General features: G+C 41.2%; 1 protein-coding gene across 2 annotated transcripts in view; it reads left to right on the top strand.

The window, feature by feature from the left end:
- ssbp3b (single stranded DNA binding protein 3b) overlaps positions 1 to 13,868 on the top strand; it is an 18,602-nt gene extending 4,734 nt beyond the window's left edge. Inside the window, exons 5-18 of one of the 2 annotated variants that reach the window (XM_034704191.1) lie at positions 4,576 to 4,665; positions 5,763 to 5,837; positions 6,072 to 6,134; positions 6,232 to 6,295; positions 6,386 to 6,459; positions 6,594 to 6,658; positions 6,753 to 6,801; positions 7,088 to 7,123; positions 7,227 to 7,281; positions 7,372 to 7,436; positions 10,826 to 10,904; positions 12,149 to 12,177; positions 12,277 to 12,378; positions 12,471 to 13,868. In XM_034704191.1, coding sequence (XP_034560082.1) covers positions 4,576 to 4,665; positions 5,763 to 5,837; positions 6,072 to 6,134; positions 6,232 to 6,295; positions 6,386 to 6,459; positions 6,594 to 6,658; positions 6,753 to 6,801; positions 7,088 to 7,123; positions 7,227 to 7,281; positions 7,372 to 7,436; positions 10,826 to 10,904; positions 12,149 to 12,177; positions 12,277 to 12,378; positions 12,471 to 12,500 — 876 coding nt within the window. In that variant the 3' untranslated portion in view covers positions 12,501 to 13,868. The remainder of the gene's footprint in view (positions 1 to 4,575; positions 4,666 to 5,762; positions 5,838 to 6,071; positions 6,135 to 6,231; positions 6,296 to 6,385; positions 6,460 to 6,593; positions 6,659 to 6,752; positions 6,802 to 7,087; positions 7,124 to 7,226; positions 7,282 to 7,371; positions 7,437 to 10,825; positions 10,905 to 12,148; positions 12,178 to 12,276; positions 12,379 to 12,470) is intronic. The other variant, XM_034704199.1, reaches the window with a different exon arrangement.

Here is a 13,868-nt window from a genome sequence, read left to right as displayed (position 1 = left end):
TGCCAATATTGTAATTATCTGTCACAGCCATCGGTTGCATGTCAAACCTCCTTTGCCTATTTCAGTTTGAGCTGGGTGATATTGAAAAAGATGTTATCACGATAATCTTCATTCCATTTAAATAGTGCAGTGAACGCATCACGGTTATTCAGTGTTCACTTGTACTAGGTTTTACGTTTTCTTCAGTGTCGCTGTCGCTTGTCTCAGCTGTGTTTACATTCCGTCCCAAACGTCTTTAAGCCCCGCCTACCTCTTGCCCTGGAACATGATTGGCTGTTCAACGCCGTCTTCTTCTTCTGTTCAGTGTTTGGTGGCAACTAGCGTTTAAGGCACATTAGCGCCTCTTCCCTTTCCAGTAATTGGGGGCTGCACTTACAGGTTTAAATATGCAAAATGTTTATAAAACATTTGTTATATTTATATTGAGAAAAATTATATCACGATAATTATAGTTATCGAAGCATCGCCCAGCCCTATTTCCAACAGTAAAGAAATGTCACTCTTACTGGACTTCTTTCAGCAGATTTAAATGATTAGAGTCTACCAGAGTCTGTGATGAGATCTGTATTTAGTAGGGATGCACTGATCTGATCCTCGTATCGGATATCGGCTAGATCGGACTCAAAAAGCTAGATCGAATATCGGTGACAAGGGGCCGATATATAGTGCTGATCCATATGGCATATCTATTCATGCTTTTCTTTGTTTACAATATCTATTGGTTATGAAGAGTCACTCAGCAGACTGCTGGTACACATTTATAATCTCTTGAATAATGATACTGTCAGTTTAAAAATGTTAACTTTATTTTGGTTTACAAAGTCAGAAAAGCCTGAAGTTGCCAAATACGATTGTATCCTCACATTAAGGAATAGAGATTGTTAAATCAAAACAGGGATCGGATCGGCTAGTATCGGTATTGGCTAGTATCGGTATCTGCAGATACCAAAGCCCAGGTATCGATATCGGTATCAGGACCTAAAAAGTAGGATCGTGCATCCCTAGTATTTAGAGCAATAATCTGCTGTCTAGGAATAACAAATTATTGCTTTGGAGTATCGACCAATCAGAATCAAGTATTTAACACAGCTGTGTGACAAAAAAATAGGATGATTAATGATTGGACTGAGCTGGAGAAGTTTTTATGTTTTTGATAGAAGCTGTTAAAGTAAGACGTCCCCCAAACATACAAACATAAACCAGCTAGACTTAAGCAAGCTGTCTGCTTCATCAAAAGAAATGAGGTCACTGCAAGGGCCAGCTTACTTGCTCGCCTGTGAGTTGCAAATCACAAATAGAAGGGAATTTGAAGAGAGGTTAGAACTAAAAAAACATGTATAGAAATGCACAATATGAACCCAAACATGTATAGGCATGCACAATATGAACCCATTTAGCAGATAATGCAAATGGTGAAAGTGACTCATGAACCTCTGCAGAGTGCACAATGTGAGAGATCTGTGGAAGTGTCAGAAGCTTTAAGAGTGTTAGATAACTAGACAGGCTGTATATTGATGGAGATTTTCAGTTGCCTTTAACAGTATGATGTCTGTGATTTAGTTCTGGTTGTTAAACACAATGCAGTAGTAGGATAGTAGGATTAATACTAAGCCAATAGATTTAGCTAGTAGCTTTTTAAAGTTTGTACAGAGCTCTCATGGGAACATTAAAACACATTTAATTTGGTTGAGCTATTCGAGCATTCAGATGTAGTGATTTGATTTTTGTGCTTTTGAATGGTAGAGGAACCGTCTTAATATTTACCTTGTGTGCTGGGAGACTTGAATAACACGCATGTGGCGCATTGTTTGGGAAGTTTAATTTCTTTAGAACAGGCAGTGATTTAAGCAAACCATGCCACTTTCAAACAGTATTTAGATCTACTCTAGGGAGGTTTTTGACATCATATTAAATGGTCCAAATATTTTACTAAATGTTAGTTTAAAGCTCCTGTGAGGAGTTTTCATCTGGTTATGAAACAAAATGAAATGAACATTGATATATCTTTATAAAACACCAGCAACAAGTCTGACAATTTCAACATTTTTATTATTAATGCCTGCCCGCGGTTGCAAGGTAGGACTCAGACGAGAGGAGTTACAAATGTTGCTGCAAAAACAGCCAATTTAAACATTCCCCTCAGCAAAGACTCTCAGTGTGAGATACATTGACTCTTAAAATATATCAAGATAAGACTTCATGTGACAAAATCACATGACAACATCACATGTATGGGATAGAACAAGCAAAGAAAACTAGGTACCAGTTAGTTCAGAGCGGCTTCGAAAATCAACACAGACCTAAAGTTCCTCACAGGAGCTTTGATATAAAAAATAGTGGGGGAAATATTTTAGTAATACACAGATATACTGAACATTTTGACCAGGTGTTCAAGTGGATGAAAGAGCTACACAATGCATTGTCTATTCACAGTTACTACATCTACATGGATGTGTCTCAGGACCAAGCGGCAACCTCTGGTTGTGAGAATGGAAGCCAATGCGGAAGTGTTAAAAAATGCAGTTTCTCGAGTGTCTGCTTGAGGCTGGCTCAGGAAATACCGGAAACCACATACACACCAATACAAAAAAGCCGATCTTTACAGCAGAAATAAACATGTTTACAGCCTGGTTCAAAAGACGAGTGTAGTCTGGATAGCTCATTTCTCTCCCGGCATACACTGTACGGTGGACACATTGTTTCATAATGTGGGATTTCAAAGGTATTAAGATTACGAGTTTTCCATTATGAGAGGCACAGCTGACTTGATTGACAGGCGGGAACACTGTAGCTGTTGGCTATAGGAGGCTCAAAGCCCGCCTCTTTACATCACACTAGCTCGATACTAGTTAGGGTGACTTCAGCATTTCCAATATGGCACCCGCCTACGCTCTGCTTCAAAACAGCGCTTCAGAAACAGATGAGTGATGTCACGGATACTACGTCCATTATTTACACAGTCTATGCTCAGGACTTAATATTCTCTGTGAATTTCAGGTGTTTGATTTATTACATAGCCAGAGTGGTTGGTATGTGCATCTGTAAACCTCACCTGTGTCATGCTGAGAGAAACAGCACCACTCACGTCCATAGTGAGAAGTAAAGGAAACTGACACTCCATCAGAGACCCCGACACAGGCTGGAATTGGTGACAGGTTCAAAAACACTACAAACTTAAGTCATTTTAATACTTAACCTTTTGCATGTAGAACCTCATCTTGCATACAGCATATCGTAAAGCCACCTAACATACCAGCTGAATGTACCTCAGTAGCATAACTGTGTATAATTCTCTGGGTATGTGTGCGCGTATGAAACCAGCTGTCACACTGAGTCATTTTACACCCAGATATATTTAATGTAACTTCTATTTTTAGATTTATTTGTATGCAGAAGTTTCGAAAGCAACTATTTCTACTTGAGAGGGTGATAGTATGGAGTACCTGGTCAGATCAGGGGAGGGAGCAGAGACTGTAAATTTGTGTAAATGTGTTGTATATATTCACAGCAGTATATTTTTTGAAAATAATCTCAGATGTTGCTGATGTTTGAGGGTTACTCATACTCATTCGTGATGAGAATGCGTCTTTTCAAGCCGTCTGTGTCCCAGTGGTGGTGGGGCCCGATGAGACGTGACTTCTCTCTGTGGCCTCACTTCTCTCCCTGCTGAGGTATTTCACAGTGGCCCTGCAGTGGCAGCCTGAGCAGATATAATTAGGGGAGGTGCAGCGGATACCAGGGAGTGTGTTGGCCGTTGACCAGTGCTGTCTGTCTGTAGAGCTCCGGACAGAGACGAGGAGTGTTTTTATTTGCTAGAGCATAGGTTGTTGTATATACATCCTTGCACTGATCATTGCATGTTTGCGTATGTCTACGCTTTAATGCGAGCGAGATACGCATTAACATAAAGCACTAAAGCAGCCTCTGTTGTTGTAAAGCCGTTCTTTGGAAGCTAAACCCCTCTGCTCTGAAACACATTAGCCCATCTCAGATTGCCTCAGCTACAGCGAAGAAAAACCCAGTCAATTAGGAGTGTGTGACCGAAGCAAATGGCACATTAGTGAATTAGGGCTGCGGTTTGAGCAGGAAATCGGCCCAGCAAGCCCCTGCTGTGTAGCAGCACTTTAGAGCCTCTGACTCAGAGATTCCCTCTGATATTTATCTGATCCACTGGATCCTGGATCAGCAGGGTTAAGAAGCCTCTATTAACACCCCTGTCATACCCGAGACCCACAAATGTTTAAGGTCTTGTAAATGGATGTCAAATCATATCTAACAGCAATTACATGGAATTAAATTAACAAATCTGGCCAAAGGTCATGAAGCCTAGTCGTACAATTTAAATTAACCCGTTCATATCAACAACCAGAGCGAGAGAATATTTGACTCCTCACACGTGCTTCCTCTGTAATCAGCTGTTCCTATACTTCAGTCATGAGGGGATTAAACCTGCTTTGCTCAATAATATTGTGAAGTTCCCGTGTCTGTACTGGGATTGATTTTTGTCTAAGCTCATCAGTGTATCATGGGCAGCACATTAAAATGTTATAATGTTGTTGTTGTTTTTTTGTTCAGAGTGCAGCAGCAGCTCCCAGTCCTGTGATGGGAGGGATGCCCCCTGGTGAGGGAATGCCAGGAGGACCCATGCCACCTGGCTTTTTCCAGGTCAGCAGACGCACAAATCCTACCACTGTAACAACATTCCTAGATCGAAATCGCCCTATTTACTCTTTTATCAAATTACAAAATAGTGATACATCTGCTTCCAGAGAATAGCCAAATCCAATGCATAGGCTGATTAAAACGAGAGCTGCATTTATCTCTGTAAAATGCCAACAAGGTTTAGTCTCTCATGTGAAGCAGCATGTGTCATTTTTGTCATCTATGCTGCTTCTAGTGTGTCTCCACTCTACTCAGGGAACTTATAGTAAACGTCATAGTCGTTCTGTCTGCCCGGGCCTCTCCAGTGCTGTAAACAGGCAGGCGTGGCCAAGCCATTTTCCCTAATGGAGAAATCGAAAGGTGCAGCACCTACTGTAAATCAATATCTCATGAGGATAAACTCTTGGCAGGCGACTGTTGTGGGGCTGGCTGTAAGAGGCGACATCAAATTGCAGCGTGGCTCTGCCTCCACTAGACCAAACTATTCCCTTTAAGTCTACCAGCTTATTATGTACTAGAAGCCACAAAGGCGTGACTCATTATGTGATCATGTTAATATCAGGAAAGACATTTTGACATTGATACATGAACGCACACACACTCATACTTTCCATACCAGACTCCATTGGAGGAGGCTCAATTAGACTCCTCTCTCTCCCTGTCAGATCAGCAACATTAGCGACACAGTGCCGGTGTTTAGTGTTGTTATACAGCTAATTGCATAGAGCTTAATTGATGCTGTTAATTCAGGGAAATTAGCACTGATAACATGCTGCATGCAGCAGACTTCTTAATGTCTTGACTGACAGGCGAAAGAGCACACATCCTCTCAGTCTCTTTGTGTCTTTTTTTTACTCCCTCACTCATGCTACGTCATTTGCTTGCTCTTCTTGCTCAGCTTCTCTGAATTTAAGTGTCTTATTTTGTGCATTTATTTGCGCCACACTTTGTGTCTTGCACTCCAACTGCCTTCTGCGCCGCAGTAACCCTGCTTCTCTGTCTGCCTCGCCTTTGTCATTTCTCTTTCTCTCTCCTGTCTAATTTTGTCTCCTCTTCCCCTCTCTTCTTCCTCCTTTGCTCTATTTCATGTGATGCCACAGGGTCCTCCTGGACCACAGGGCTCTCCTCACCCTCAGCCTCCTCCCCCTAACAGTATGATGGGACCTCACAGTCAGGTAACGCTCCCTCTCCCTCTTGTTTCTGTTTCTCTGTTTTTTGCTGTCTGCGGTCACTAGGGAATGCTGGTTCCCAGCTCTGATGCTTCATGCTTTGGCATTCCTGTTTGCTAAATGCTTTTATGCTGCTTTCAGTATTCATGCAGATATGCTTTAGTGTATTCAGTACATATTATGAGAGGTGTATGTCATCCTTCAGTGATAATTCACAGATTAATCTGGTTTGTTTTGCAGTCTTTCATGTCACCTCGTTTCGCTGGAGGTCCAAGAGGTCCCCCTATCAGAATGTCCAACCAGGTAGAGCTCCATTACATGAACAACATAGATCCAGAATGAATATTTAAACCCTTATTTAAAACCTGAGATTTCATCTGATGTCTTTGTATCCTCACAGCCACCAGGCGGAGGACCAGGCCCTCACCCGATGCTGCCTAATATGGACCCCACACGACCACAAGGTGAGCCATTCTTAAACATACAGCACTAACATTACCAGATACATTTTCTCCTGGCTCCCTACTTACATGAGTTTCCCTTTCCCTCTCCAGGCCATCCTAACTTGGGGCCGATGCAGAGAATGAGCGGCCCTCGAGGCATGGGACCCATGGGGCCTGGCCCTCAGGTAGGTTTTTTTCCACTCATCATCATCATGCTTTGATCAGCTAGTTATGGTATTTTATTACATACACCCTTGCTGGTGACTCAGGGGGGGGGGGGGGGTCACTTCTTTATATTTATTTTTGTTTGATTTCTCAGAACTTTGGTGGCGGGATGAGACCTCCACACAACAACATGGGTCCCGGTATGCCAGGAGTGAACATGTAAGCCCTTTTATAGATTGTTAAATGTATTTTCTCTTAATTCTTCCCCAATAATTTGTCATCCGGCTAAACCTTTGCTGGTCTTGCAATCTAGGGGCCCAGGAACTGGTCGACCATGGCCAAATCCAAACAACGCCAACTCTGTGAGTACTTCAGCGCAGACAAACTCACCCAAATATATACACCAAGAAAACTGCTGGGTCAGATTGCAGTCAGATCTTCTCTCAGAGCCGCTGAGGTCTAATGTATTTTCAGGGTTCTGGTCTGGGATGTAATTGTAGTATTATGTGTCACGGTTTCCACAGACAGTTGGACAGACAGCCATAATAGTATTAGGATGATCAAATGATGAATGATGACATTTTGAGGTATAGAAAGGGTTTGCACTCAGCCATTTCTGGTCTGTAATGTTTGTGTTTTGTGTTTCAGATGCCTTACTCATCACCATCTCCTGGTGCATACGGGGTGAGAACACATCCTGGCAAGACATCTTGCACAAATTGAATGTATTTTATCTCAGGAAAATAAAGAGAGATTTTACATGTTAATTTATCTTTATCCTCCACAGGGCGCTTCTGGAGGCGGGGGACCCCCAGGTACTCCCATCATGCCCAGCCCTGCAGGTAAACACCTCACTGAATGAAGCTTTGATACATTACTCTTTGCATGCAGAGTCCAGTATTAATAGTGTGTATGGTTTCACCTTTTTCCAGACTCAAACAACTCTGGTGACAATTTGTACACCATGATCAACACTGGACCCGGCAACAGAAATAGTGTAAGTGTTTTTTTCATCCTCCTCATCTTACACAATATGCTAGTGTTGAGATTGATTTAACTGGACAGTCTATTCTATTCTATTCTATTGTATACTTTTTGTAAAAATGTAAAGACGCAGCATCCTCAGGATAGTATAGGATAGTATCCCCAACCCACAATAGAGTCCTGTATCAGCCTTCTTTAAGGACCAACCCTAACATCCGGGTCAGCTTGTAAAATGAATGAGGGTCACTGCACTGGTTTTTATTAAAAGCTTGGACCATTAACAAAACACCTGACCTCTACCATTTCAACAAACGGACTTGCCTAATGACCACTTTCAGCTTGTGGGGAAATAACATTTTCATTCTCTGGTCAATACATGCATGTCTCAGAGAAGAATTTAACATAGCATTAGCTCAGACAGACCACAAAGTCAAGCTCCACCCACAGTGCAGCTGCTCTTAACGCCAGCTGACAGCTCAGCTGATTACATCTATGCATCCAATTAGGAAAAAGAAAAATGCGTGCTCTATTTAAACCGGGGGTCTTGTAGCTACTGCTCTCCCTGCCTTGGCTTTCATGTATGCACATGCAAAATAGGGAAGGTGTGTTCTTCTCACCTAAAGCTTGGCATTCCACGTAGGCACATGGAAGGGCAGGGAGCTCCCAGAACAGAGCCATACCGCCAAATAGAACTTGTTATATTCAAATAATTAATTATTTTGATGAGAGGGGTCCTGACTGACTTTAAGTTAACTTAATTGGAGAATATTTCTTATCAAACATCTATGTAGTCGGTACAGAGTCCAGAAAACACGGACCATCTCTGCTTTCTCACATTGGATGATTCTGGTCGAATTTTGGTACATCCAGTATGACTTAAAGTGACTGAAACATTCCTTAAATACAATTTTACACAATAATTTCCTATTTCATCAAATTACGCACTCAATATGATTTAAATGTATTTCCCATGGATAGATATCGGATGTAAGATGCAGACATGAACCTGATCCCCACTGTACTCCTCTAAAGTAAACAAAACTATTTAAAATGATTGGTGTATTAAAGGTCTTATACAACAAATACAGATTTTTTCCTGCCCTTAAAAATATACTTAAATCCTCCTCCAACCTGGCAACCCTGAGAATGTGGAGGCTAAAGAATCTCTGCATTGTTTGGGTCGCCCACCCACTGGGATATCACAGGTTTTACAAAACAGTTTGAACATGCTCCTGTGGTGACATAAGTACAGGAGGGATTTGCATAGGCAGGCATGCAAAACTGCTCCCACTCCTCAAGCATTCTGCTTCCTCATCGTGCTACTGTGGTTTTGCTTCAGTGTTGTAAAGCTAAGATGGTAAAGTTTTAGAGGCAGACTTTCCAAGGGCTCTGATGTTGATTGCAAAAACCAACACAAATGTCTGTCGCCTGTCCCAGCACCGGAGGATCAAAGAAAACAGTGGTTGCTTTTTATTTTCAACAACAACCTGCCGGCTACAGTTGGTGCTAATTTGTTTTTTTGTGCTAACCACTTCACCACAGACTGCTGCAACAGTGACAGCAAATCACATAAAGCTATGCATGAAAAGCAAGCAAGAAAGAAGGAACAACACTTGAGGCATATATGAGGTGTTCCTAGGTCCAAGAAGGACAACTTAATTGGTTTCTGTGACGGCCAGCAGTTACTGTATTTAGCAGGGAGCGTCTTCAAAGTGCAATAACAAATGAAGATGCTACACAAATATTTAATTAGGTTACCATGGGGAGGTGAAGTGTCATTAATCAAATCCTGCTAGTTATTAAACAACTGTTTTGATACTAAAACAATAGATAGTGCAGTTGCCTGAAAACTTATAAAAGTAAATTTTTCCAAATAAAGTGTAGTATTATTAAGAGAAGTTCCTTAATGCACGAGGTGGGTTTGGTGGCATAACATTCTTTAATAGTGCTACTATTGTTTATTTCCCCAGATGTATGACCAAGAAGAGCTCTGTGATGTATGGGGTGGCTTCGTTGACACTGTAAACTTTAATGGAGCTATTTTTGGATATTTTAAGGATTCAAAAAAAATCCTCTTAATTACTTTAAATAACATTCTGTTCTAGTGCTATTAAGACAAGCTTCTTAATGTATGATGTTAGTTTGGTGACACAACATTAAATGGTACAGTTATTACTTATTTCAAGTTGTAGCTCAGTTGTAGATGTACTGAGTTTTGTGGCATTACAACTGTTTATGGTAATATTATTGAGAAACAATAATATTCATATTGAGAGGGAACAAAAAATCCCAAAGCACATTTTCTTTCACTGGGAGCTGAAGAACAACCAGCAGGGATAAAAATTAAAATTGAACAGAAGAAGAAGACGGCATTGAACAGCCAATCATGTTGCAGGGTTAGAGGTAGGCGGGTTTAAAGACGTTTGGAGCGGAATGTAAACACAGCTGGAACGAGCGACACTGAAAAAAAATGTAAAACCTAGAACACAAACAACTGAACGCAGAATAACTTTGATGCGTTCATAGCACTGTGGGAATAATACCATTCCGCCCGTAACCCTTAATAATCTTACTGGGATGGGCACAACTCAGAACACTACTCTACTAAAATGACACACAGTGTACAATTTAATATACCTTTGTAGTAAATTTGAATAAGATCATGCAAATTAGCATCGTATCGCATCGAATGAGAGAAGCCTATCAGAGAACTAAATCCAGATAGAAGCTAGCAAACTGTCTTGAATTTCGACTCGGGACCAAAACTCTGCCTTTAAATTTAAATGAAATAAAGATTTAATGTTTATTGTGATAATTATCAATATTGACTGATATGAAAAATGTTATTGTCATAACATCTTCTTCAATATCGCCCAGCTCTACTTTGTTGTATTGCACTTTGTACATGGTCCGCGCATTGAAACCATAACTAAATTCAAAGTCTAGGATGTGTTGTAAAATACTAAAAAGTACCTTTATATGTGTCCCGTAATGGTTAATCGTATTTTTCATCCTTCACCTTTGTTTATAGATAAAGCCCGGCTCTAAAGAAAATGATTTTACTCACATGGCTTCACTGGCACAATGACCAAGTGTCGCTCTCTGCACAGGAGTGTACAGATGAGATTTTTATAGAGTCAAAACAAATGTTCTTGTTATACTGGTTCCCTGTGTGTGATACTTGATACTGTATGCTTCTGTTTCAGTCACCCTCTTAAAGCTGAAGTGATGGTTTATCACAAGTTCAGATCAACAGAAATAAATACATGCACATTTTTGGAACTCATTTCCTGGTCATTGTTGATCACTTTAACCTCCTGCTTAATACTGAGGTCTTTCAGCTGGATGCAAACTGTATACGGATGTGTTCACTGAATCCATGCCTTCTTGTTTTCCCTCAAGTTCCCGATGGGCCCTGGCTCTGATGGACCTCTGGGAGCCATGGCTGGGATGGAGCCACACCACATGAACGGGTCACTAGGTAACAACACTTCTACAACACACATGTTTAGGTTGGTTCTTCAGAAATGAAGGTGTTGAGAGTAAACTTTTGTACATCATGTCATGTGTTGCAACTAGGGCTGTCGAAATTACTAAGTAATGTTACATTCAGGTCACAATGCCCTTTCAGCATATTTTTTGAGCATGCAGTACATTTGATGTTGTGTGGCGATTGTTCTTGACTAGGGATGGGTACCGTTCACATTTGAACCGATACGGTACCGATACCCGGTACCTGGGAATTGGTACCGGTACTCAACGGTACCAATTTTCGGTACTTTTGTGTGTGTTTATGGGGTGATAGATGTTAATTTGTTTAATAATAAAATCTCAAAAATGTTTAATTTAACATATTTATTTCATTTAACATGAAATGAACAGAAACAGGATTTTCTAGGTGATTAGATATATTAGCTGACTCGTGCTGGTGGCGTCTAATTGCTCTTTCGGGAGTTTATCAATTAACACACGTGAATGCCTGCGGACGGGAAAAAGTCAGTTCTCTGTCTCTTTATAATAACAGGACACACAACTTATTTGTTGGGCATTCACACACACAGGGACGGTTATAAACAGGGCGGGTAGTCGGGGCGAGAGGGTCCGTCAAATGAATCCTCCTGCAGCTCTGCCTCGCGGTGAGTGCTCGCGCCCGTTAGCTTCAGGCTCCGTTTGGCGAACTCCCGCGCAGATGCAGAGAGCAGAGAGCAGAGAGCAGAGAGCAGAGACGTCCACCAGATCAGTCTCGAACTTTATTACAGGGCGAAAGTATGAAAAATCGCCTACTCTTCCACTCCCTCACAGTCACAAGGATGCGTTTAGGTACCGAAACATGGTACCGTTTGATGTTAAGTGAATCTGTACTCTGTAGTACCCATCCCTATTCTTGACAGTATTTATCATTGTTTTGGATTGCTGCAATAATAATAAACATGCATTTGCATAAAGCAAGCCTATTTGTCCACCCCCATGTTAATAAGAGTATTAAAAACTTGAAAATTATCCCTTTAAGGTACATTTAGGACAGATAAAAAAATTTGCGATCAATTTGAGATTAATCGCCTGTTAACTATTGACATCATCTGATTAATCACGATTAAATAAATTAATCGATTGACAGCCCTAGTTGCAACAGAATGTATTTGAGGTTGAACCCATGTAAATAAGGATTGTTGGGGTCATAGAGTTCAAACAGTTTCCATGTGTTTCATGTCGTTTCGTTCTCAGGCTCGGGTGATATGGATGGAATGAACAAGGTAAATATACCCACACTCTGAGGCTTTGCATTAAGAGGATGATATTATAAAAAGAAAAGCACTTAAAGATGAAAAACTTTGTTCCCCCTGTGTTTCCAGAATTCTCCAAACAATTTAAGTGGCATTAGCAATCCTCCTGGGACCCCAAGGGATGACGGGGAGCTGAGTGGAAACTTCCTCCACTCCTTTCAGGGCGAAAACGTGAGTATGCCTTCTTTCTTCAGCAGCTGCAGGTGACTGTCACCTTTCTTTGAAGACTGAAGGAGAACCTGTTTCTCTCTGTGCCTCCATAGTACTCTCCAACCATGACGATGAGTGTGTGACCCCTCCCCCTCCAACTGACCCAACATTATTTGCCATCATTCCGAGGATCTGAACTCACTACAGGACACGGCCAAACACATCAGCACCGGATCAGGGACAGGCGCCACTTTGGTTCCACCGGTTCTACCGCCAGAATGCTGATCAGAGGAAAATGGAAATGGCTGGCGACTACTTCTCCTTGCTCAAAATGAAGGACAATTTTCTCCATTTATCACAAACCCCCCCCCCCCCGCCCGAGTGTGACAAAAACCAGCTACTGAAAATGCATACAAGACACGTTTATGTTCTTTGCAGAGCCCCCCTGAACCCCTCTCAGTCCCCTCAACCCTAGAGCGAAGGGAAAAAAATGGTTGAAGTTTACCTCTTGTACTTTTTAATTATTGCTTTGTGTTGCAAGATGTGCAGGATATGTCTCCGCTTTTGTCACTTAAAACACTGGAGAGTGTGTATATGCATTGTGAGCTTGGAAAGTCTTTGTCTTGTCATTTTACTTCTCGCCATGCATACTGTGTCACAAAAGTCAGTCGACGTATGACTCCGATTTTTGCCTTTTACTCTACGGCCACCTTTATGAAAAATGTACCATCCTTCCTGACGCCCCACCCTTCTATTTAAAGAGATCTATAAGGGGAAAAGACTTGAAAGAATACAGCTGTTATTGTGACTACCATGGTTCCTACATTGTCAAATCTGATCACTTTCCCTCTACTATATTTGGCGGATATGCGAGTCCGCTGTCTTTGCTGTTTTTAAAGAAGCAGCTGGATTGCTGTTGCGTTCTGTTAAGGGACACCAGACTTCGGCAGAAGAAGTGAGTGCATGAACGCTGAGAATCTGTGTACAACATACTACCTAGTGCTGCTCTTCTCTATGTGGACACCTGCTTTAAGATGTGGTGTATATCTCTTTACCTGTCTGTGCTTAACACTCTGTGCTCTTCATCGTTGTAGCCTTCTGTGTTATCTCCAGTTTGGTTCAAAATGATGAAACGGCTGTGGAAGAGCTTCCCACTTTAACCTCCTACATATTGGTTGTTCATACTTCCCTTCTGTATTCTTGGTCGTCCCCTTGGCCCCACCCCCTCTCGCCCACCCTAAACTTTTTTTTTTTAATATTTTGATACAATCTTTGACTACATATATTTCCCCAGTTATTCAGAGATAGTCAAAGCTTTCTAAACTGATTCTAGTAGGCATCATTATAAACTTAGCGGCAGTCTTGTAATGTGATGAGAATTTCTTTCATTTTTTTCTCCTGTGAACATTATGCATTATACACATCTGTCCTATGTTGCCTTTATTTGCTGATATTTTTTTATTTCAAATTGAGGAAAGATTGCTTGTTAATATAATTTTACAATAACTTAA

The sequence above is a fragment of the Notolabrus celidotus genome, chromosome 2 (genome assembly GCF_009762535.1).
Source record: "Notolabrus celidotus isolate fNotCel1 chromosome 2, fNotCel1.pri, whole genome shotgun sequence".
Classification (NCBI taxonomy): domain Eukaryota; kingdom Metazoa; phylum Chordata; class Actinopteri; order Labriformes; family Labridae; genus Notolabrus; species Notolabrus celidotus.
Note: the sequence above shows the minus strand (reverse complement) of the source record. Positions and strands in the feature narration are given on the sequence as shown.